The sequence below is a fragment of the Pyxicephalus adspersus genome, chromosome 6 (assembly GCF_032062135.1).
Source record: "Pyxicephalus adspersus chromosome 6, UCB_Pads_2.0, whole genome shotgun sequence".
In the NCBI taxonomy this organism is placed as follows: Eukaryota; Metazoa; Chordata; class Amphibia; order Anura; family Pyxicephalidae; genus Pyxicephalus; species Pyxicephalus adspersus.
The window spans coordinates 82,868,653-82,894,665 of NC_092863.1; the positions used below are offsets into that span (position 1 = coordinate 82,868,653).

Sequence of the window (26,013 nt, forward strand, 5' to 3'; positions counted from 1 at the left end):
TTTGCAACATATGAAAGACTCTTTGTTCTGAAGCCATTTTACAATGTATTAGTTTGTAATTTGGACATATATTATAAGTAAACCAGTATCTTATATGCCAAAAAGCCTCTCCCCTTCCTCTACCCTTCTAAACACTAATATTTACATGGACTTACACTGATATATACACTGATTACCGTAACTCATCTCTGCAATTTACCTTTTGAAAAATATTTTTATAATATTACTTTGGTTTATTTCTTTTGCTAGTGTCTTTTTGGATTCACACAAATACTTGTAATGTAAATTAGAGAATTATAAAAACCAATCTAGTCTGTTCTGTTTGTATCTTCCTTTTAATTCAACCTTAAAAAAACGATTAAAAGATTAAAAACTACCCACATATGTTGACTGGATTATCAGATTAAAACTTGGATGCCAAAACAAGATTGCAACATGATCCTACACCTGGTTGCTGAGAACATAAACCATTGCAAAGCTTGCCATTTTACCCAGCAGTCACCCTTCGCTTCCAGTTCTTTATCCTGACTGCTGCTGTTCAGCTCTGTGCCATCCAGTATTAGAAAATCCATATTATGTTCAAACCTTGTAGCTCACCATGACTGTTTTCTTATGCTGTTTTACCAGGAAGCCACAGTATTAGAAGAAAAAAAATATATGCTATGTAATAAAATGATGCTGATTGTACAAACTTGCCTCTTAGCTACACTGCTAAATTTCTTCACATGGATGGCTGGCTTATGGGCACAGCTGGGATATTTTTTAAAAGATAGAAGCCCAGTGGAAAAGAGAACCTTGGTTTCAGCCTGCAAAAACAAAATCTGGTATTCTAGTCTAGGAGACCTTATTCAATGAAGAGTTCCTTTTTTTGGAGCCCTTTCACACTTGAGGTGTAAAACCACGCAGGTGACAGCTCCCTGGTAAGCAGATTTGCATACAGCTACAGGCTAGGCAAACTTTAAACAAACACTGCAGAAACAAAAGATGTTGCATTTGGAAATGCTGCAATCTGTTGCAACATGCAATAAATGGTCTTTAAATGGGACCTTAATCAAGGCCCAGCAGAATGATTTCACTCACCATTTTTCTAAAATGGCCCTTACAATGGAGCTGAACCCCGCAATACTTACTTGTCCCCGGTCCCTCACATGGTGCCAACTATCTTCTTTCTTCCATGAGATCTTTGGTCATTGTGATTATCCGAGCCTGGATAATGCAATTTATTCCCAGCACACGCAGAGGAAGCCAGGAATGCCAGGTATCCGGACAACTAAAACTAACACATGCACAGCTTTGCTTTTTTCCAGAAACCCACAGCAATCAGAGGAAGGTAAAGGGGATTTTTGCAGAAGAGTCTTTGCCTGTTCTTTCCTGCACTTATGACCGTGTACTTCTAAAAGTGGAACTTAACAACCAAAATTTCCTGTAATTTACATACACAATAGGAAAGCAACTCTAGCCTTTGGTCTACTAAACAGAATCATACCAAAAAGGCCCCAAAAAAATAATAACTAAGCCTTCAATTCATTAAAAAGCCAGATTTCAAGTTAACAACGAACAAAAACGCAGTTTTGTAGATGCAGCCCAGTGGTATATTTATATATAAAGGAAGCAGGGTGACCATTGTAAATCAGGAAGGCACTAGCGATCATTTTACTTTCTATAGAGCACATTTGTTAAGAAGGTAAATAAAAGGGAAGGAGAATCTATTCATTATTCATGCTGGGCTTCATGTGGGTACTGTGTACATTACCAACCCCCCACTTGCAAAATTAAAAAGTTTCCTTACGAAGTCATTGTCATATGTTTATCCTTATGGCCTTCTCACAGCTGCTCTATCAATCCATGTTTGCAGTGATCCCCACAATGACACCGCTTGACATGGTTGCCTAGCAACTTCCTGGTAGAAGAACCGACAACCTCCGCCATAGGATACCGATACAATGCTGCGCTTCGAATCAATGGGGGAGAAGGATTCAGCGTTATATATAAATAATCTATGAATATCAGGCTATGAGTTTACATAGGTCATAATACAACAGAAACTTAAATATATACACACACACAAATATAAATATAGGAATACAGTTTCAATATAAACTGGGGGATGCCATGTTTACACATTTCTAGAAGGGTTCCCTATGGAAAACACAGGAATATCTGTTTGTGACTCCTTGAATATCAATGAGTATCTCATGTAGGCTTAGGCGACAGTTTATATGTAGAACTCAGACAAACAAAAAATAGTTTAATCTGCCAAAACGCCATAAATTAGAATTTGCACTTTTAATAATTTACCTCTATATAGTCAGCATCAAATGCACATAGTGGCTCGGACCAGTCGCCTGATTGTGACAAAGTGCATCATTAAAATATCTTTTGTGGCAAAATTTCCAAATTAATAAAAGCAGCTAGGTGCAAAATAGACCTATTAAGGTTTGTATAAGGACTTTGAAACAGCACTGCAGCCATCACTACGCCAACCAGAGAAGGTTTCTGACTTTGGCATCCCTGGATCCTTAAACTGAGAAGACCCACTTCCTGGTCATGGTAAGAAGGCTTCATCCTATCTATTACAGCAAGACCATTTAAAATGATTACACTTATGAGCATATTTTACAGGCTTCTAATATATATTATTTTAGTGCAGGTATAGAACAGGTCAGTGCACATTTAAAAAAAAAAAAGTAAGCTGCACAATCTGTTATATTTCTTGCCATGTATTATTGCGGTTGCCTGGATCATTGGAGGGTATTGTGTATACAACCACAGCACACCGTGTGTTACGGCCCAGACACTTGCAGCGTCCACCAGCAGAACATGCAACAAAGTGTCAATGCAGGAATGCATTATGGAGACTTAACACAAATATCATCTAAACAATCTTTATATGGCAAAGACACGTGATGAACTTATAATAAAAAAAAAAAAAAAAAAAATTAAAAGCAGTTTTTGCAATTACCATTACATATTAAAGCCTAAATGAACTTTTGGTGATTGGGTTGAGTTATAATTTAAGCCTAATAATAACCTATTGACCCTCCTTTATTGGACAGTAAATCAGGATTATACCTTCTGTCCAGGGAACGGGGAAATGGTCGTTCTCAACCAGAGAGCAGAATGACCTGGCGTGTTGCAGCCGGCCAAAATTACAAATCCTTTGGCAGGTAAAACCAAAAACATATATGTCTTTAAAACATTTAAGTCAGGGCAAAAGAAAAAAAATACAGTACATTTTGTGTACAGTTTTGGCATTTCTGTTTAGACGTCTTGATAAACTACGCAAGCTCTACTATGTTCATCGTAACCCTTAAGGAGCATATTAATAAAGCAGTAAATTCACTGGTGGTGAATCAATACCAGTCATTTAAAACACATGCAGTAAGTGCTCGGTTGATGTTCAATCCCAAGGCAAATTCAAACAGCAATAAGATTGATACATTAATACAAACCATATATAGAAACAAGATAGTGGACAGAATATCTGTTTCAGGGGAAATAATGTGCTTGCACACTGCAATAAAGTTCTTTCCTTTTATCGCTGAACTGGCTAGTAGTCAATCATATGACTAGGGCACACTCAAAGTAGGAAGAAGAGATGCCAAACTACATTTCCCAGCATACCTACATTACAGAAGAAACTATACGTCTCTTAGATTGTAAGCTCTTCTGGGCAGGATTCTCTCCTCCTCTTGTGCCACAGTCTTTGTCTGTCATTTGCAACCCATATTTAATGTACAGCGCTGCGTAATGTGTTGGCGCTATATACGGTTTAATATTAATAATAATGTCTACATAATATGAGCATGACTTGTAGTCACAGGTAGTAAGTGATGGGCATCTGTAAGTTCCCAGTTTAACAGAAAACTAAAAAGTGCACACAAAAGTCATGGCTGTGATGGAAGCACACCTACACAATGGGTTTTTGAATTTGTAATGTTCTTTTCCAAACACAAAACTTGTAATTTACACAAAGGTTTGAGAATTTGACTCGCTCAGGTTTGGGTTTAGCCAAGACAAGATTCAATGCTTTAAAACAAATGACAAAATTTTCTAGAAATTACCAAAACGATAAAAAAAAACAACCATTGGCATATTTACCAGACCTGATGGCAGAACATAACAGAATTTCTCTAGCTAGGATTTTTCTGCATTAATATCTATTATTTATATAGCGCCAACATATTACACAGTGCTTTACAAAGTCCAAAGAAATGTCACTCAAAGAGGCTTACAATTTAATGTCCCTATGTCCAAGGCAAAGGAAGCCAATTAACCCAACTACGTTTTTTGGAATGTGGGAGGAAACTTTAAATTATAGCTGCACTTGTTCAAGGTTTGACCACCCAGCTATTCATATTGTAGGGTTCCCGCTTCATTATCATTTTCATAGGCAGGAGGGCGCTGAAGGAGCACATCTGTATATAAATAACCCAATAAAAAAAATAAATACATAAATAAAAGGTCAATAAAAATTACATGGATAACACAAAAAGCAAGCAGGACAGAATCCTTTTTACAAAATAGCCTCAGGCAACCAAAAGGAAAACAGAATCAGCTTTCAAAAAACTAATTTTAATCAAAACAAAAAAATTGTTGATCATTAACAAGTTTATAAAACAGTGATTTAGTTACATAAATAAATTGATATCAGTGTATCAAATTTTAATTACTTTCAACCTTATGAGCATGTTTACATGGGGTGATGAAGTACAACCGTTTCTTTTTACCTAGTGTAATAAATAAAATGAACATGAAAATTTTTCTTTTTTTTTCCTAAATAAAAATACTTACAAACATACCTAAAGCATGTTCTCTAATGAAGGGAACAAGAGACACTAGACAACTTTTGCACCAAAACATAAAAATAAAATAAATTTAAAAAAAAAAAAAAAAACCGCTTTAGAAAGCACAAGGATACAGAACGGTTCAGCGAAAAATTAAAAGACACAATATTGGAACCAAGAAGTTGGTATTTAATTATATAATGAACAAGTTTGGTAGTTAGATCTCCAGTTTGGTTATTTTAAAGCATTAAGACAAGGCAAGATAGAAGGCTGTTTTTTTTTGTTTTCTTTTTTTCCTCGAGTAAAATAAAAAAAAAAATCAAAATTAAAACTGGAGACGAGTTTGAACAGTCATACTACACAACTTTCTGCCCTGCACAAAGTCAAAATACCTACACAGAAATATATATATATTGTTATTTGTGCACAACAGGTTAGCTTATTGTTAGCTTGCTGACAAAAGCGTCATGGATGATTTTTTTTTTATTTTTGGATGCAATTTTTGAGTTTGGGAAAAAAAAAATGAAGTGTCTTGGAAGATCTCTCTGCAAGGGAGGCCCCAATCCCCTTATCTGTGGCATTTTATATGCTTAATGCTAAGGCTTTTGGCTCTGGCTGTATACAAAGGTCCTTTTAAAAGCAACTCAACTGTGCATTTTAAAAGAGAACTCCAGGCTGAAACAAAATTCAGTAATGTTCCCTATGGTTTTTTCCTTCTGGATTGCACAGTGACAGAGCTGCTTTTCACTTCTGGATGCAGTTTGCAGATATGTTTTGGCATCAGTGGCAAGAAACTCAGCAAGCATGCAACATTTAATTGTGAAAACGCTTCTCTACACACCGACGCACAGCATGCACAAGAGCAGTAAGTACAGCAAGTATCACAAAGCATTTCAAGTTAGGCTCAAGCAGCTTATTAGCTCCAATATGGGATCTGAATAGGAATGCTGTCCAACCCCTTAAACAAGCTTTAATGGGCTTTCTATTAGATTGAAGCCTATTCAATGCAAACTGAGGTCTGCTAGCAGCTTAAGTGTACCTGAACTCAATGTATTTTTATATACTGGTACAATAAATGTTCAGATATTGGATTTTTACATCTTTTGCGGTGGTCCCATTTTTTATTTTAGATATTCTATAATTCCTGCTTCTGTCCTTATTGACAAGTGCGTTTAAGCTACTTTACACCTCTCATCAGGTAATCACTCCCCTTTCACAGTGTTTTGAGATGAGAACCATGGCCAGATCACTGTGTGGGCTTATTGCCACAATTGAGAGAAAAGCCTCAACCTCAAGCTACAGGAGGGATTCAGGAATTGGAGGATGCTTATTGAGAGTCCTGAAAAATCAGGAAACTGGGAGATATTTCAGGTCTGTTGTAAAGTGACCATTGGCACTCCCAATAAAGAACAGTATTTACCATCTGAAAATTATAGAAGACTTTAAAGCACCTTTTAGCGCCAAAGCTGCTGAAAGCTTCAAAAATCCTTGCTAAACCCACTGCTCTTATACAAGATTCAGTCGATGTGTACAAGGCCTAAATGCTCTTTCTCTGCAACAAGAAATACACATTTATGTGTAATGTTTAGGGCACTTCAGCAGCTAATAATTCAAAGAAATATGTGCCGATCTCTGCTTTTACTGAAAATTATGTTCTTTTGGAGTTCTCCTTTAAAGTCAAATATTCCTACTGATATACTACAACTAAAGCAAGCAACAGAAACCATTTAAAAAGTGTCTATTACTCAACCAGTATAAGCCAAGCCATGCAATGAATGGAGGTGGCTCTGCATAGATGCCCAGCATGTTATGATCACCACCTTCACCAACACTAAAAAATTAAAAAAGGCGCATGTCTCGCTTTGATATGCTTGCTTCCTTTGTGTTTTAGTTTGTTTTAAACCAAGCTACTGCAGCTTCAAGTATCTTGCATTACATAGAATATTTTTTTTATAAATTAGTTAATGTTATAACTTTGTTTTCAATATTCAGACATATACTATAATATATATACAGTACAATAAATGCTCTCATTCTTTTTTTTCTTGATAATCCCTGAGAATGTATGTTGACAGTCGCTAAGTTTCCACATGCACAGTTATTGTGGTGTCATGCTTATAGATGATCTGCATTGCAAAGCCACATTTGGTCAGCCTTAACTTTATTTTACTATTAGCATTGTCGTCTTATTGGGGTTCTGTGGTTGGCAAGGTTGAAATGTAAGTATGAAATAGAGAAGAGTAAAGCTGAATCCTTTTCGAGGTACTTGTCATAGGATGGAGGGTAGAAGGATTTTTTTTTTTTTTATTTAAAGTTTGGTATTTTTTTTTTCAAGATTTTCTTTTTGTACATCTTTTAAAGCCATTCATGTTTTCTCATATCTTTGAGGCTGTGAACAAATACAGAAAATGAGAGCTATGTGGGCTTTTGCCACTAGACAACATATACTCAGTGTAAACCAAACCTTGAACCTCTCTCATACACACAGATAACTGAAAAGAAAAAAAATAATAAAATAAAAAAAAATTACACAGACTTTCACAACATGACAATTTTGTTTGCAAACTCAATTGAACTGTACACAATACCGGTGTGGCTCTTTTTTTTGTATTGTTTTGACTTTTTTTTTCTTAAGTTAAAAAGGATATAAAGGCAGGCTCAAGTATAAACAAACTTTCCCCCCCTCCCCTCCCCATTCACACATTGTCAACCGAATCGCTCCCGGACCAACATCATCAGTTTCTTTTTCCCTTTGTAAATTTGTTTTAGGTTGTCGATAAACTGTGTAAACTGAATGTGTCCATCGTGAGCCATTAAGAAGGTCTCTCGGGCCTTGCTAAGGAACTCTATAAACTCACTGTAGTGTCGGGGACTGATGTGCGTGAGCCGTGAATGCGTTGTGTTTATGTAGGCCCCAATCGTGGCATCCAAGAGCTGTCGCAAAGGGGATTTGTCCAGTGACATAAGCTTGCCAGAGTTCCTCCGTCCATGAAGTCCCACCATCCCAGGCGTGGTCAAAGTGCACCTGCGCAGAATGTCCGAAAGTACTGTTGCGCATTTGACACTTGTGACCACTAGAGGTATTATCGCTGCTAGCTCGTTTTTCCCAAGCGAGTGGCTGAGCGCACATGCCCACAAAACGTCATTAATGGCAGGGTGTGTATCCTGGTTGTAACTCAGGTTCAGGTGTGTCATGGCCAATGTAGCCAGTTTGTACGCCCGCATGGGGTAACCACGGTGCTCCATGTACCGTGCTATTGTAAAAAGCTGTGTGTAGCTCATGCCAGTTGTAGCAGCATCCAGGACAATTTGGTAAGCAGTCTCAAAAGCTATGTGATCCTTTTCACATAAAGTAAGTGCTGAGAGGGCACAGTTTTGGGGGTCCTTCATAGCACACTGGAGTGCAAGCGTCCTAGCACTGCTGGCCAGCTTTTCCTGCTGATGGCAGTCCAAATGAAGACGGACAATGGTGCTGTTGGACATCACTGTCGTAGCAACAATGCTAGTGGCCTCTGTCGGAGTGAAGAGTGTGAACCAGCTCTGCATGATGCTGTCCAGTGCATAAACTCCTGCGTATGAAAATAAAATAATTTTAGTGTACATTTCTTTTCAAAGAGGAAAAAAAAAAAAAAAAAACAGCAATGGCAACCTTCTTTTTTCCCGAAATGTAGACTATAAAATGAACAAATTATTACCTTAAACAAAATGTGCCATTTGCAATTCACAAATAAATACATTGGGAAAGCGCTGAAAATATAACTCATTAGCAGCTGGAAAACTCTGGTCAAGTCTGACCCTGCCAGGTATAAACAGAATCTGTCTAGACCACTAGCACCAGATATACACCCTGATTGTCAGTTGAATATAATGCTGGTCCATGGTCTGGTATTGTTAAAGATGTCTCATTCCGTAATTTGTGAAAGTGGCATGGGGGAAATAATCACTCGCCAGTCAGCAGGTCATTGTGCATATGTAGTAATGTCATCACTAGGTCTTTGTGTCAAAGCTAATTGAGCATAGCTGGTGGGAGGGGTCAGCAGAGTTCTGTACATTGCATCCTAAAAACATTACAGCACCCAGCCTCTGTACTTCTAAAAAGACCCCTCATACCTGGACGAGTTATAAAAATATCAAACTGCCTTAATAAGTTGATATCAGTCTGGAGAAATGGGCATCTCTAGGTAGGGTAAATAGGCATGTAGATAGCTCAAAGAAATGCTCACGCATAATTCTAATTATTCAGGACTTAAAGGACTGAATGAATAAGAAGGGCAGGTCAGACACAGGCTGAGAAAAAAGTGGATTCAGCCAAAAAATGAGGTAGATTTTATCTGACTTTTTGCAGTTTAGATGTGCACTGTGAATCTTCTTTCAGCAATTTTAGTACAGACGAGGTGCTTGTGCAACAGAACATAAGTGCCGGCCTTCCCTCTTCAGATGAGATGTAGTTGGAACATTTGAGAGCAGCAACCATCTACAAACTATCACCCCTGATTACAGCCATAATTAGGGTCCCAAAAAAAAAAAAAAAAAAAAAAAAAAAAACAAATGTTCCACTTTCTTGCATCTCCAAGGCCACAGACCACGCTAGAAAGAGCTAGTGTTGTTTGCCATCCGTGACACTCCAGAACGTCTGCACAGATAGGAGGCTCCGACTAGTCTCCATATTACCTACCTACTTCAGTTGCACATGTTACTAGCCATCGAACCATTTCCCGACGACGCCAGTTTAAAGTGGATAAGGTCATACGCATTACCTGTAAGGTAGAAGACAGGTGACTTTACAGCAAAGTCCAACACACACAGTGATTGTACTCTTCTTATACAGAGCTGGAAAAAATCCATTGGTCTATATAAATAACGTTTGCATTTCCTAAGTGTGCATAAACCCCAAAAACATAAAACTGCAGCTTACTAGTTACCAGGTTACAATTTTTTCATGTTTTTAATCTCACCTGGTGACCCTGTCTGCAACACTACTGGTCCTAGGGTGGCAACATTCGTTTCGTCTGTGGAGCAGCAGTGCTGTTATCATAGGATGCTTGTTTCTAATTTGGAATACAGAACACATACCCCTCAAACAATAACACTGGGGTGTTCTGTATTTCAAGGTAAACTTAACAACCAAACACAGCCAATATAGTAAATTCCCTTTACAAAAAAATAAAAAAAAAAAGAATCTTGGTTTGCATGATTGGATAACAGCACAACTTCTCACCAAACGTGATTCAATTGTTTTTTGAGCATTTTTCACCAAGTTATTTAAAATTTTCATTGCATGTGATGGGTGGAACAATACCAACATTTAACCATTTTTTCCACTATGGTTTCATACTCCATAAGGTTCTTGAAATAAAGTTATGAACAGGCCCCACTACAGGAAGCTGGAATTCCTTTAAGTTCAGACGCTTCTGATAACACTAAAGAGCTGATTGACTGCTAACGGGTACATACTGTACATCTCAAGGGAAACCTGTCTTGATTTGGTTTATACAACCTGCCTATTTTTAATGTATGCTATTTACCACTGGGGAAAACACAAAATTGATTTCACACACACTTTGGCAAATCTATTAAGGGTCCTATAGATAACCATTATGAAGAATCAATATTAAACCAAGTCTATGAATTGTTTCCATTCTCTATTCAGATGTGCAAGCACAATACACACATAACTGCAATGAAACCGAATATGTAAGGCTTTTTTTTTTTTTTTTTTTTAATGTGAAGGTTTTGGGGTCTAGCTGTCAATTGCCAGGTCAGAGTGCAGGTATAACCATATAAGTGATGTCACAGCTCGCCTAAACTACACTAAACAGTTTGTCAAAACTGACATCTCTGACATCTTCTGATTAGAAATCTTCAGCCACCTTTAGCCCGGGATCATGCATTACATGGAAGTTTATTTCAGGACCTGGCACATGACAGTCGTGTACTAATCAGCATGCAAACACACTGAGCTGCATGTAAGTGTTTGTCTGTTAAATACTGGGGATGGTTCTGCAGCTACAGAAAAGCAAAGGCTTACCTACTCATCCGGTAACATTTTCTGACATTAAAAAATTTAGGTAAATCCCCCTGCCTCCCAGCTTTTGAAGCTTCTTACAATATAAAAGCTGCCCTATTTACTTGGCAGCCAACATGCCATTTCTAATTTACCATAGTAGAGTTAGGTGGTAAAGATGAGGGAAAGCATGGTATGTCAGGTAAAGCTACTAGAGTATAAAAAGAGTAATACAAATTAAACATGGAATGGGTCATGGTTGGCATAAATTCTCTCATCAAAATTCCCTCTGAACCTAGAAATACCAAGGTAAGAATCTCTAACACACATGGCTCTTGGACTTTATGTAGAACCATTGACTCAATTTTAAAAAAAAACAAAAAAAGTCGCATAACAAAATGAGTCTGAAGCGCAGGTAAACAAATATCACTTTTCTAAAAACTGAAATCACAGTCAAAGCATTTACTAACCTGAAGGCCCAGCTCCAAAGATACTTTTAAGAGAGTTATATCTGGTAAACTGTCCATTAAAGTCGCAATTTTAAATGCATCCTGTGCAAGTTTAAATATGTGCGATGAGGAGTGGATGTTTTTCTGGATGGATTCTAACACTGTTTCCAGTCGCCTAACATCACCTGTAGAAAAGAGAACAAAAATAAATGCGTTACTTAATTCACTATTCATAGGATGAGAGAGAACTTGGTTTTACTATTATAGGAACACAACAAACACACATGACTTTTTGGCACAGATAGAACAGAAATGTAAAGTACATGTATTCCCTTCAAAAACCCAAATAGCATGAGGGTGTTTTACAAAATACAAGATGAAAAAAAAAACAAAAAAACAAAACAAAACACCAGTCCTGGATTTAGCCCCTTCAAAAACAAGATTGCTATGGCAGTTCCTGTAAATCGTGCTCTGTATACTATAATTTAATTTAACCACTGTTTATAGTAACAGCCAATCCACATAAAACCACAGATCAAAAGTAAAAATAATGTAAAACATGGAGAAGGCTGTTGTGCTCTCCTTAAAATGCTAGTGACCCGTCTGTCATTCTGCTGAATTTCTGGCAGGATATATATTATGATGTGCTACAATGCAGCTGCATTATAGATGTATGTTGAGGTGCCAAAAAGTGGCATTGGAAAACTATAATATATGCACTGTGCTACATCAACACATTGGTCCTGCCCTGAATACTTGACCAGTTAGGCATCCCTTATTTGCATCTGGTTACTAGCTTGGCACAAGTAGTTCTGAATGCACAATATTCAGTAAAAGAGAAAAAATTCTGGCTTAGGAATACCAGCAAGCTGTCCATATCACTGTACCTTTGGCTGCAGTCAGCATTGTAGATGCCAGCTCACACTGCTGCGACTCAATATGACTCAGGGTGAACCAACGGGGATAACGGTTAGGAACAACTGAGGCGATGTGGTGCGGGCGGGACATGTCTCCAGTGGGAGCCGTGGATTCCAACACTAGCAACCTGCAGACACAGAGACTTCAGTGTGAACACAGCCTGGGACAAGAGTTCCAAAGAACTAAAACAGGGGACAAGGCACAACCTGCACGTCGTAGGAGAAATGAAACTAGAACTTTTTTAACTGAATACTTAACTGATTGTTCTCTAACCTTAAAAATATACAGTAGTAACTTGTTTTTTTTTAGTATTACCAACCATATACATTTTCCCTTTATTGGCTACTTATATATCTGTTCAGTAACTTTTTTACATACATACACACATATACATATATACGGTATATACATATACACACACATACATACATACACACATGTATACATACATACATATACACATACACACAAAAACATGATTTATTGTAAGCAAATTTTTCTTTTTAATCTGAAGCAGATCATACACATGAGCTGATTTTGCTGACTGCACTTGAATAAAATTAAACATAAATTAGACAGGAGAACCGGTCATTTGAAAGATTTGTTAGCATAGACTTTAAATGTAATAGGAAAAACTCAGCCAACACAAACCTCATTGCTCGCAGTGCAATTTTGTATGCCAGTTCAGCATCGTGAGGTAGGAGGGAAGTGAAGAGATACTTGGCAAATGTGTGCATTGGAATACTCTCTCTATGGATGATTTCACCCAAACCACTGTATGGCCCAGCTGTTGAGAAAAAAAAATGAGTTCATTGTGATTACAGCTCTCATTTTATATAAAACTTCATTTTAGATTTCAGGGCTGCACAAAAAATATAAAAGAAATCTGATCAGTTCTGGAACCAGTGAGATCTAATGTTGCAACTGTGTCGTATACATAGCCACCACCAAACTTCTGTTCCCAGATCTCATGAGGAGGAAAAGATTCTAAGACACCATGGCACTTTAATCACTGACAAGATTGTATGCTTGTATTACTGCATGGGTTAAGATCTTTCATGAGGTCATGGATCTCAAAGTACTGCTGAACTTTGCATGTACCCAGGCCCAGATGATCATCCTGCTGCAAGCTACATAAAATTGAAACGTAAAATACATAACATTTACTCTGGCGAATCTTTGCATCCTAGGAGTTAAAACATATGCAAGGCTACTGTAAATGAAAGGTACTACAATAATCAAACTGACATGTACCCAGTGCAGGTTAGGAGGTAAGCAATCTAACTTGCTCCATTACACACCATGTTCTATCTCCTGCTGTGTCTTTGGAAAAGGCAACTGGCAGACATCAGGAACTTTGAACACATTTCTGAATGGATTACAATGAGCAGATGGAATCAACTCTTCATTCTGTCAGCATCTAATAAATGCAGAGGTTGGGCGTTCCTCTGCTAATGATCAATACGGCAGAAAAGGAATGTAAAGCTATTGTGGAATAATTAAATCCATACAGCAGCATGCTGTGCAGGTAGATCAGTTATTCCTTTGCACGTAAATGACATTTCCTAAAGGAGGATTCCAACCTCATGCAACTTTAATGCACAGCTTAATACTCCTTTTAATGCAAATTTAAACAGCTTTCATACAAAGCTTTTCCACTGAGGCTCACACAGACACCTTTGCACCAAAGCAGTTTACCCTGTAAATGAAAGAATATAGATTTGCTGAGGACAGGGACAAACCCATTGTATAAACCTCAGCCAAGCTAAACCTTATTCAAGGACAACTTAGAAAGGACACCTGTATAAAGTGTGTTTCAGGCAAACCACCAAGGGAGCACTAAACAAACAAGATGTTCCAAGTGGGGTGGGGGTAGGATATTGTATGACCTTTCATCTTAAACTATGCAGATTTACATTTTAAAACTAAGGGTGCCTATTATGTATTGCTCTCCTTTTCCCATTATGAAAATATAGAGGCATGTCTTTACATCTTCTCCCTAACCAATTAAAAGTGGACCTTGGTGTGTCCATGTACATTCAAATATTAACTGCTGCTGAGAGAACCTAAATTATTTCAGTGCTTCTGAAGTGAATGTTATGAATGAATTACTCTACAGTGCTTTTAGAGGACATTTCCGGAACTCATTGATAAACTTTATAAAAGTTCCTTCACATGCCCAGTTCACTTGACCAGGGTTACTGGCACCTACTCAGATTATGCAACAAGCAATTGTTTACCTAATCCAACCCAATTCTGCTTGCCTGGTTGGTGTTAGTCTAACATAGGTATGTTCAGAAATGATGAATGACAGTGAAGCCTGACCATTCTTAACAAGCTATTACTGTACTGCCCCTGGCAACAGAATGAAGAGACAAATCTAGTGTTACCTATGCATGTTGTACCTTAAGGTTACCATTACGTATCATGGTCAACTTTAGTGAAGTAAAAAGGTGTGCCTGAATCATAGTTTTTGTCTAACACTAAGAAAATGAAGTGCACCAAAACCAGTAGGGCTCAGCGAGTATACAGAGAACAGAAGCATCTGCTTAAGTAAAACATGTCTTATATGAACATTCATTTATGGTCCAATTTTGGTTACATAAATGCAACTTTAGCGTTTTCATGCTTCTGGAGTTTTTCTTTAAAGCTACTGTCATGGATTCAGGACTGCTCCTTCCTTGCATTCATTCCTGTGGACCTACCCCTATAACGGGCTGCCTCACTAGGTATGGTGTGGAATTGGGAATGGATAGCCAAGACCTGACATTACCAGGGACGTATAAAAGGTCAGTTCTCAGACAGGGGTTTGTAGCTGCTGTGTCCAGAAATGTTGCCAGGCTGCACTTTGTACCTTACAACATTTTTTGCCATGGTAGATTGGGTTTACTCCTTACCCACTTGGGTGCTCAGCCTTATCACGATCATCAAACTTAGGCAAGTTAAAGCCCTGTGTACAGCTTAAGCCTGTGAATCATTTTCAAAAAAGAGCAAAAAAGTGAGTAAAACCTTTTGTTTCCACAGAAAAACTAGAAATCTAGCCCCAGGATGTTTTAACCAACACCACAGGGGCACTTTAAGACACGCACCTATGTGTAAATATGTTTTATCACCCAAGAAAAGTCTGTAGGATAATCACCAGCATGCATATGTGAGTAAACCACATTCCTATGGTCAGTCTCTCACCTTCTAATAGGAAGACTGCTTGCTTTCTGAAGATTTTCACCAGCGTGTCATCCAACTCGATTTCTTGCAGTTTAGAGATGAGCTGCTCTTCATTCCGGCAGACCTTCTCTTGTGCATACAAGCCATCTGGCATGATCCTCTGCTGCCCCAGTCCTATCAGAGCAACTTCCACAGCCAGTGTTAGGTAAGACTCTCCTTCTTCTAGGAACTTGTGGGGAGACAGGTGTTGGTATTCCTGAGACTTGCAATGCCCAAAGCCATCTGTAGAAGGAAAACAAAGATTCAGAGAAGAGCTCAAATGTTCAAATCTTTGTTTTAGCCAACAAGAAATCCCCAGCAAGAGAACTGGAAGTGGATGCAGCGCTCTAACCATAACAGATTTTGGATTTTAGTTTGCTGGACATAACCACGAGTTAATTGCATCCTAAACATAACATTATACACAATATGTAAATTATGTCTGTGCATACCAAGATTTAAAAGCAGGTTCAATAATAAAAAGAAATAAGAAAAAAATAAATGTAACTATTCAATTCCTATGAATGAAGAGCTCAATTATAATGAAAAAAAGAATGAACAAAAATCTAACAGAAACATCTGTAGTGAAGCATCAAAAGAAGTAGACAACCTACAAATCCTGTGCCACATACAAAGCTGCCATTGAACCTGCTAATGCATTGTAAACAATTATATCTAAGCAAATATTTTGGTCACATAGCACAGCACAGTGCTGTGCAATGGAGATAGAAAAGTTTTCTCCAGTCCAGTGAAAAGATTTCTGATTGGCTCCCATCGCTTGTTCCAAACCGTGCAGCTCACGTTGATATTAAGTTCAACATTAACAGCATATCTGGCAGATATTAGTGCCTTCCATTACCGACCTCCTGCAATGCTTATTGCTTTAGTGATAAAAGGCAAGTATGTAGCAAGTGAAGACAGAAGAGGCGATCTGTATACTTGTCCCAGATCAGTGACCCAGAAAGTATTTATTGGCAGATGAAAGGAAGGTCTACATATTGCACATAGGTTACACACCTAATTCCAAGCAGGTTTAGTCCTCCTAGAGAACTGTCTCTAAACAAGAAAAAAAACACTGCCCCCAATGTATATGGAGCACAAATATACCAATTTCAAACACCTCTTCTACACAGCATAATCACACAAGAAGGTAACAGACATCAGGCTGGAAGTTCCCAGCCACACAGTTCATCCTTCAGCTATTCATGAAATCCTTTTTCCATGAACTAGGGACTCCTACACAGTCATCTCTGGAGGCACTGCCTGGACTAAATGAAAGATCAAAAGTTCCTGGGCAAAAAACCAAAGAGCTGTTTGTTCACGTGAAGCTATCCCTGAGGCATCCAATCAGAAAACTCCAAGTGGTGCAGCTAGTTCAGTTCTATGAGACCGCCTGATGTACTAAGGCTGTAGTAGACGAGTATAGGTGGCAACCAAATCTACAAAAATGTAAAAAAAAAATGTTCCAGACATGATATGGAATCCATGGATTTGGAGCGGTTGACCGTAAAAAGTAAAGATTGTATTTAGTAGCTCATATCTTTTCCACCTTTAGCAATACTCACCTTTATTGCTACATGGCTGGCATTCTGAAGTGCCAGCTATTTAAAGAACTCTAAAGACTGCAAATTAATCTAAACATCCTAAAGTAATTATCCGAATGGTAGGACCAGCTACTGATCCCACGATCATGTAAATACTCTGCTATCATAAGTGGAGAGACTTAAAGGGGACGGGTCAGTACAAAGACATCATTTTAGCGGTTCTGTGGTTCGCACGGTTTCATTTGCAGCACTAAGGTTCCAGGTTCAAATCTCAGGCAGGACACAATCTGTGTGGTGTTAGTAAATTCGGCCAGTGTTTGCATTGGGTTTTATTGACATGACTATATTATGTTTGCGGTATATAAATAAAAGATAGATAATTGTACACAGAGCACTTTATGGCCCTTTATACTAGTGGTGGAAAAAAAAAGCATAGCTGGCTGCGTTCATAGCAAACTACTGTGCATGTGCCAATGGCAAACAGAACTAGTAAATTAAATGCATTTGTTTGTCATTTTATGGAACTGTGCCACAAGACATTATAGCCATGTGCACAAAATGGTTCTTAACTGAACCCACTTCACATGAATGGGAACAGTTGAGCCTGTGGCTGAACAATGCAGTAACTCATGAGTCTAAAGTGGCCCTAGAGCTTCTTAAACATATTTGGTCACTATAAGTTTAGCAATTACTTAGAATATAACTTTTAAGTCCATGTTACAGTATTATAGCACTGTTATGGCGAGAAGAAACTAATGGAAAACAAAATCCCTCCAACCAATCATCACGGTGAACATTATGGAGGGACCATAACAAAATGCTCAGACCTGGATTCTGTCAACCAACAAACCAATTCAACTACAGTCACAATGGCTACCTACCTACATGATGTTATCAGTTACATTTCTGTAATTATGGTAGTGAAACAAGTACGCATATCCAGTGCTTTGGCTTTAAGCTGAAACTGAACATGTATTCCAAATCTAAGTTGGAAAGTTGGAAAAGCCAAGAGAACTAGCATTTTCAAAATTCAGCAATGGCAGCTACACATCAAAGTAAAGTTATCCTTGACATGTAAGCACAAGCATACAGGAGGATGGTATGATGTGTTCTCTCCAAAAAAAAAAAAAACCCTCATAAGTGCAGTATATTTTTCACCTCTTTTTTCATTCCACACCCACTGCATGCATGTCTTCATGTGTGGTGTTGTGTGCATTGGCAGCACATTAAAAAATGAGCATACTGCCTTAACCCAAACCATATTAAAAGTGTGAGGGGGTCCTAAAGACAACATAACTAAAAAAGAAGGGGAACCAAAGCAGGTGGACTCTCTCTTCCAAGAGGGAGTAGCTCTAAAACTGCCACATAGAAATCCACCAGAAAATAAACACTATAAAACATAAAACAAATCCAAACTCTGGACACATCCTGCCAGTAAACTGATAAGCCAGATTAATGAATGCCTCAAAATGGCACACTTCAGTCCGAGACAAAAATATGAAAAATCTACATTGCATGGATTATTGCATTTGGTTGCATGATTTATGTCTTCCAATTTCTAAATAGTTTAACACCATCAAGAAATCAAAACGGAGAATTTAATTTCCTGGTGGAAAGTCGGCAGCGTGCAGCATTAAACGCCCCACACAATGCCTCATGACAAATCTTCATATTACCTACTTAGAAGTTAATAAAAGCTGCAGCTGGAATGCCATCAATCATTCATTACTAGCAGTGGGTATCCAGAGTCATTTAATGAAATCGTGCCATGCCGTACTCTGTGTGCTCAGAAATGACACTCATTTGTGTCACAATTATTTTGAGAAAATGGAATTCGGTTATAAAACATTAACAGATTTAGCATATTTGCTTTTGTTGAAGGATAATGACTGGCTGGGGTGCCGCGCTCATGTGGCATGGTGAGAAGGTTAAACATACAGTGTCCACTTAATGAAAAGCATACTTGCATCAGTGTTATTCAAGTAATGAACAATTTTATACTATCCGTCTCTCGCAGTATGGTTTATTCAAGGCAAACAGCAAAGTGTTCAGTAAGGCAACCTAAAACAGACACTTGGTGTCTACTAGTTACACAAAAGTGCACCTTACCTGTAAAGTCTGAAAATCCATGAAACCCATCGTCATCTGCCTTACAAGCCTCCATGAGGCTGCTAAATAGAGTACCGATTGGATCCAAGGGATGTCCCACCCAACCCTCCAGATTAGTGATGGACGTCAAGCCTTTATGAAGCAGCTCTGTGAAGAGAAGAATAAAAAAAATGAAGAGCAAGTTCCAAAAGACTGCAACTTCAAGCTGGGTAGACGCAGAAGTTTCTAGTATATTATTTTTACACATTATTTACATAGCCCCAACCTATTACACAGCACCAGTAGAATCCACCTCAATGGGGCTCACTGTCTAATGTCCCTACCATAGTCATATGTCTAATACAGTGCACGGTCAGTTTTGGGGGGAGAAGCCAATGAACCTAACTGAATGTTTTTGGTATATCCTCCCATGAATATTCAGGTTAGTGTTTACACCATTTCAGATGCTTTTGCCTTACATTCACGCTGATCTCTCTGAAAGCCGGAATACATTTGAGTTCTTAAAAGGAAACTACCACCAAAACCCGATATTCAACTCCATTTATTTAATTTTTTTTTTATGGCTGTGTCTCCCTGGTGGGTGATGTCATGGAGCAAGAATGTAATCCACACAAAAATGGCAGAACCAGACGGAGGTTTCAAAATCCTTCTCTACTATTTCAAATACTAAAAAGGTTTGGCTGAAATTGAATATGCAAAAAATATTGCTGTGTCTACATGCCTGCGAGGTTAGATCACAAGCCCTGCGATGAAAAGACAATTTTCGGTTATTCAAGAACTACCTTCCACATATACTCATACTAAAAACATACAAACTACATTTAATGTACACCAACTTATTATACACACACATGCACAGTTAGAGATACTTGTACAATACACTAGATACATATTGTTCCTCACATATCACACATGTATCCTCAGCATTCCAGACTGAATACACGTATGGAATGAATCTGATGCCTTGCCCTACATTACTGGCTAGAGTCCAGTTACAGGCAAAATGTTTCAAGGCATTATTGATGGTCATAAATTAAACAAGACCTTCTGGTGCATCTGAATATTTATTGGATTAATAACAGTTATGGTGCCATTTTATGGCATTTAAAGGAGGCAGGAATGTGTAAGGGAAATATTAGGCTGTACGTTCTTATTAAACCTTCCCTCCTACTTGAAGTGGACACACAGTGAGCGCATTTGTAGTGTTCAAAGAAGCTTATGTAGCTGCAAGTCAAAGGAAGAAATATTTCCGGAGTCGTGATCTGTATTATTTATCAGATCTGCAGAGAAGTACATTCATATCCAAGCAATTGAATTACTAGTTTAGGGAATGGATTAACCCTCGCATTGCTAGTTCTACAACCTGATTTTGACAGCACAAGCATTTTATTCTTACCTACACAATACTACATTGGTATGACCTTACAATGTTGTCTTTAAAGCTTAAAGGGTGGCTATACCCTTTACATAATTTATTGAAGCTCTTTATCTTCTTCTATCTTACGGTCATACCTGGGATACTTACACCAAATATCCCAGGAGGTTGCAAGTTACTCCTTCGGCACATGCCCAAGATTGGGAGGGCTTTCCTCTAACGTAAAAAAAAAAAAGTGCCTAATCTTACAACTGCGCAGCACTTTTTTTTACATTTGGAGGAAAACACCTCACCCAATCACCTAGCTGCCCAGTGCACGAACAGTTTTCTTTGTTTTTTGGTTTTTTTTTTAATTGTGCTTGACAAAAACTCTATCTTTCTCTGTCTTTTATTTAATTACCTTAATTGTGCTTAAGTTTTAAGTTCCAATTTAAAACCTCTATATAGGTATTAATGCAGAAACCCTGCTATCAGGCAATATAGGATATTCTTAAGAATAAACATTTGGTCTCCTGCCATCTGTTGTATTTGAACAAAAACAGAATTGCACCCAGGTTTTTAACCCTTAGTATGCAGGTTATATTAAATACAACCTAAAAATTTCCCCACTCTCACTCCCCATTCATTATATTCACAACTGGATGATGTAGTCCTACTTGCAGAGATGCGTGCCATCAATATCTGGAGACCTGATTTCATAAAACACATTGCTTTTTTATAATTCGTTTGGATTGTCCCCTACAGATTTATCCACAAATACCCATCTTCTGTTTGCCCTATTTTTTTATTTTTTTATTTTTTTTTACTTCCCTACCCTTTTTCTGCAGCCGGAAGATATCCATTCTTTTCTGCTGCTGCCTTCTCAGAGTGTTGACAATGGCTATTGCTAGTCGGAGGGCCTCCCGTGGGTAGCCATGTGACCTCAGTGCGTCCACCCGCGCACAAGCAGTAGGGACATGCTCTGAAGGGAAACAGAAAGCATTAGTGTGGTGTCTTGTCCAAACCATTTCAAGCATTAGTGCAGAATTTCCAAAGGCCTAGCAGGAGAACAACATCAGCCTTGTAGCCAAGCATTTCATCTACCCACTACAAATGCTTCATTTATAATTCCATACAAATGAGAACAAAGCAGCAAGTCACAGAATGAGTCTTTTTGGCTTTACAACCTACCATGCCAGAGGGGCCACCCACGGGAGTCAAAGAGCGAGTTTTCAGTGTCGTCATGGTAACAGTAGTTGGTGTAAAGGTCGCTGCTGATAATGTACTGTAAGTGGCTATCTTGCCAGTGGAGATCGCATGCCTCAATGGCTCGTGTGAACACTGTTCGGTGGGGCCGATGGGAGGAATCTAAAAGGCACGGAGAGAAAGAATTTGAAAAAATGCACAATAGCCGTCACATTGCAAAACAACTCAAGGGTTAGTCCAGACCACAAAAAAGTTTACTCTGTACACTCAATCTAACAGTTTATGCCCAGAATTCTAGGTGTGAAGAAGCTGTAGGCGGGTGGTGGGCCCTGTACTGTAACCCAACTTTTCAGTAACCTCCCAAAAACAGCCGGGTGGTTACTGAAAAGTGCCAGGCGGTGCGCACAGCTAAAAGGGGCTGGGGAGAACACTAACAGCTGTGTGTTATTTTTTTCGGGACCTCCGTGATGCAGTTCCCTGGTCTGCAGTGGAAGGTTCTGGGGGTCCCCAATACTTTAGGAGGAAGTAAAACCGTCCAAAACAAAAAAAAAACAAAAAAAAAAAAAAACACCTTCAATCCTACAGAGCAGTCGATCAGTCTGAAGGTTTCTTCCATTGGGTCCTGCGTTGTTCCAGTGCGCTAGGCGCCGCCATCATCTCCTCTTCTTCTTCTGGGATCTTCTTCCTACTTCACCTGACGCAGGCGCGAGATCGGGTGACGTAGATAGGGAAAAAAAACTTGCCGATCTTGCCAAATTTTTTTTCCCCTTTTGACAAAGGGGCTCCTTCTGTCCATGCTCAAGATGCTTTTTTTTCCTTTTTTTTTTTTTTTAAAGGGTGTGGTAGGTAAAGTGAAAATTCTGATTTTAGGTATGTTTTAATGCTTTGGAAACTCCCAGAGATGTGCTGGTAAAATCTAGAAGCTAAAGGTGCGTACACACTTCCAATTTTTATCGTTCCAATCGAACGACGAACGATCGATTGGGCAAAAAATCGTTGGTAAAAAAGTAACCAACGACGCCGACGAACGAGGAAAGTCGCTGGAAACGAACGACCGGACCGACGGATCGGACGACGATCGTTGAACATCGTTCGTGTGTACGGTCGTTCGTTGATCGTCCATGTTCAGAGCATGCGTGATGAACGAACGTCCGTTCACTTTCCTGTCGTGCACATAGTTCCTCTATCGCTTAAACGATCGTATCTATTGTGTGTACAATATCTACGAACGATCGTGTCGTTACCTCTATGTGCAGTATCGGTGCTATACGATCGTTCATATATATCGTGCATGAACGTTCGTCGTTCGTTTTCCAACGATAATAATTGGAAGTGTGTATGTAGCTTAAATGTGGTGCAAACCTACTGGGTTGCCATTAGATGAGAGGCCAAGGTATGTTGGATAACCAGATTCAGCTTGAACTATATATATATATTTTGATTGGATACAGTTTTTTATTTTCTCTGAATTTTTCAGCTACAGAATTTCTCACTAATGGATACATCACATGGGTACAGATGATCTGTCAGTCAGTGTCTGTGGCTTCTATTACCCAATACAGCAACTGATGACAATGAAAAATGTGCATTTACATACATGTACTGTATCCTTACATACATGTACTGAAAAAAAAAACTTAGAGAAAATCAGACCTAAGAGGCTGCCATTTACCTGTGTGTGTGACAAAGCTTGCTGTACCAAGCAGTATGTACAATAGTATACAAAAAAAATACCAGTAATTCTAAAAGAAATATACACTAAATACAAATCATAAATTCTACCTGAAATGAATTGTAGATGTGGTTTTCATAATTGTGAACACATACTATACCAAATTTTCTAAAAATGTGTGCTTTGAACATGAATGTATGCAGCTTTAATTATACCCTGGCCATAGATAAGCAGACATTAACTAATTAGACAATCATCTAACGTTCCTCAGACTTGCTGCAGCTATATATAGGTATGCAGACAGCCTGGCTTTGGAGCAGTGTTTCTCAACCAGGGTTCTGTGGAACCCTAATTAATATTAAACTGTATTTATATAGCGCCAACATATCATGCTGCGCTGTACAAAAAATTGGGGTTGCAAGTGACGGATACAATGACACATGGGGAGGAGAGCACAATGCCCTAATTTTTCTGCAGAGGTTGCTAGGGGTTCAGAGAGACATTTTCGCCTTTCAGGCCAATTTAGGTGACACCAATGATCTTTTTGGCTAGGATCATTCTTCCTACCAGCCAGCTACATACGAGGAGTTCTCCCCACAGACAATTAAGCCAATATACTGTAAGCTGTGGATGTAATTATTGCAAGGGTTCCACGATGACCTGAAGGTCTTTCAGGGGTTCCCCCCATAATTAAAATGTAGGGAAAGGCGGCTTTAGAGGATAACACACAAATGTTTTTCACGAAAAAAAAAAAAAAAAATCAGGTACACTTTAATAACTCATTTAGGGTTACTTCCCAACAAACCTACAATGTACACTTTTCCTTACCCTGGTTTGCATTTCCAGGCTGAGGCAAGGCATTTGTTAGGTTGGGTAGCTCATTGACGTGGTTGCCGTCTTCCCACGGACAGACATCCACGCTGTTCCACTTCTTCAGCTGCTTCAGCCAGCTGGCTTTCTGCTCAGGTTTGCAATGGGGATTTAAAACAATGCACATCCAAAGGGCACCTATAGAGAGGGGTAGAAATGGATGAAAAATTAGACTGTGCTGAACAGATTTATGTTCACAAACACACCCATACTTTTTTCCCCACAGACAATATTGAATATTTTTCCCAAAAGCAAACATATCTCCACACCTTTATAAAACTAAGGAATAAGAAGTTTAACCGTCTTATTTTATTGATAATGCTACATAATAGAGTATGCACCAAACAGCAATTCTAAAAGCGATGTGCAGGCTCAGGCCAACCAGATATGAATGAATGCTGTGCCATGGGTGCAGGGAGAAGAGACTTACCACGTTACCTCTGAAGAGAATGGTAATAAAGTCATTGCTCTCCAACATATCCACCTAATCCTGCTGCTATACCAGTATTACAAAGCAAATCTTCCATGGTCATGTGGCCACATTTTGCCAACATGAGCCTCTGCGATGACCTCTACAACTAATCTGTATCCAATAAAATAGGAATCATAAGAAAGGTCTGTAGCAAGGAATTTTTCTTATCTGTATTTTATTAAGATTATTATTATTAACAAAATTCATATAGTGCCAACACATTACGCAGCTCTGTACATTAAATAGGGGTTCCAAATGAGAGACATCACAGACAGTGACAGGAGGAGAGGACCCTGACCAGAAGAGCTTGCAATCTAAGAGGTGGGGAAGCAACATACAATAAGAAGGGGGATATGGAATGGAGGGGGCATTTTGCCTTAAAACAATCCAAATACATTTCTAAAAAGAAAACCAATTGTGGGTTTAGTAGACATAAGCCAATGAAAGGTCTTGGACTTTGGAGAATATTCAATTGGCAGCACATGATGAAGAATATTTAGGTCCTTTATTAAAATGTGAAAAAAAATTCCATTCTTTGTCCATTTTCTACCACCTTAATCTCTGAGAAACCTCCTCAAGGTTATATTGTCTTTTAACTTGAGCTCATTGTTTTAGTTAAAAACACAGTTCAGAAAAAGTTACATAATGCATGGAAATAAATTCCATTTCTCTGTTTTGATTTTTTTTTTTTTAAACTGTTTCAAGCTAGCAATATGAAGAAGAAAAGAAAATGGAAAAAAAATCTAAACAATTATTAACATGCAGCCCTATAAACTGCTAGCAAAAGCTTTCAGGATAGAAACCGAATAAATTATTTGAGACACACCTGAAGCAAAACAAAAGATAAATTATTATTCAGCGTCTCATTTACAGACCACAAGTCAGTCTCCCATCATTCATCAAGGTTTCAGCTGCTCCTAATGGCACCAGACTCCTCTTTATTGTCATTATATCAGTAATTAGGTTAAGCAAGAAATTTGTTTAACATTCTTTTTTTTTTTTCTCTTTGAAGATTTGCAAAAGAAATCTAATTTGTGCTGACATTTCACACATACCATGCTCGCAATCTGCATCCCTGACACTGCATAACGGGTGCGTCTGAACGCATCAAGGTCTGAAACAAGCCAATTTTCACATGGAGAGATTTTTTAATCAGCTGTCTCTTCACCGATGTGAACCCTGACAGCGGCGTGAAGACGTCTGAAAGTGCTATTCAGCCACACTTCATTTGCTCATTAAAGGATGCGTTTTGCACACTTGAGGACATGTGCTCAATCGGCTGAACAATCTGCTGGAGCGTTGGATTTGGAGAGAAAATGCAGAACAGGCATTCTGGGAAGTACATGATAGAGGAGAATCTCTGCCCCCTTCATATGCACATGCCATACCCGCCAATGCGCCCTCTGCAAACATGGAGTAAAATA

At 38.5% G+C, this 26,013-nt stretch overlaps 1 protein-coding gene across 1 annotated transcript in view; it reads right to left on the reverse strand.

The window, feature by feature from the left end:
* Positions 1 to 4,554: 4,554 nt before the first annotated feature.
* ZSWIM6 (zinc finger SWIM-type containing 6) overlaps positions 4,555 to 26,013 on the reverse strand; it is an 85,400-nt gene continuing 63,941 nt past the window's right edge. The window contains exons 5-14 of the mRNA XM_072416379.1: positions 24,076 to 24,255; positions 21,561 to 21,737; positions 21,205 to 21,351; positions 19,016 to 19,162; positions 15,345 to 15,605; positions 12,810 to 12,945; positions 12,128 to 12,285; positions 11,262 to 11,425; positions 9,463 to 9,544; positions 4,555 to 8,356 (exon numbers count right to left, since the gene is read on the reverse strand). Coding sequence (XP_072272480.1) covers positions 7,494 to 8,356; positions 9,463 to 9,544; positions 11,262 to 11,425; positions 12,128 to 12,285; positions 12,810 to 12,945; positions 15,345 to 15,605; positions 19,016 to 19,162; positions 21,205 to 21,351; positions 21,561 to 21,737; positions 24,076 to 24,255 — 2,315 coding nt within the window. The 3' untranslated portion in view covers positions 4,555 to 7,493. The remainder of the gene's footprint in view (positions 8,357 to 9,462; positions 9,545 to 11,261; positions 11,426 to 12,127; positions 12,286 to 12,809; positions 12,946 to 15,344; positions 15,606 to 19,015; positions 19,163 to 21,204; positions 21,352 to 21,560; positions 21,738 to 24,075; positions 24,256 to 26,013) is intronic.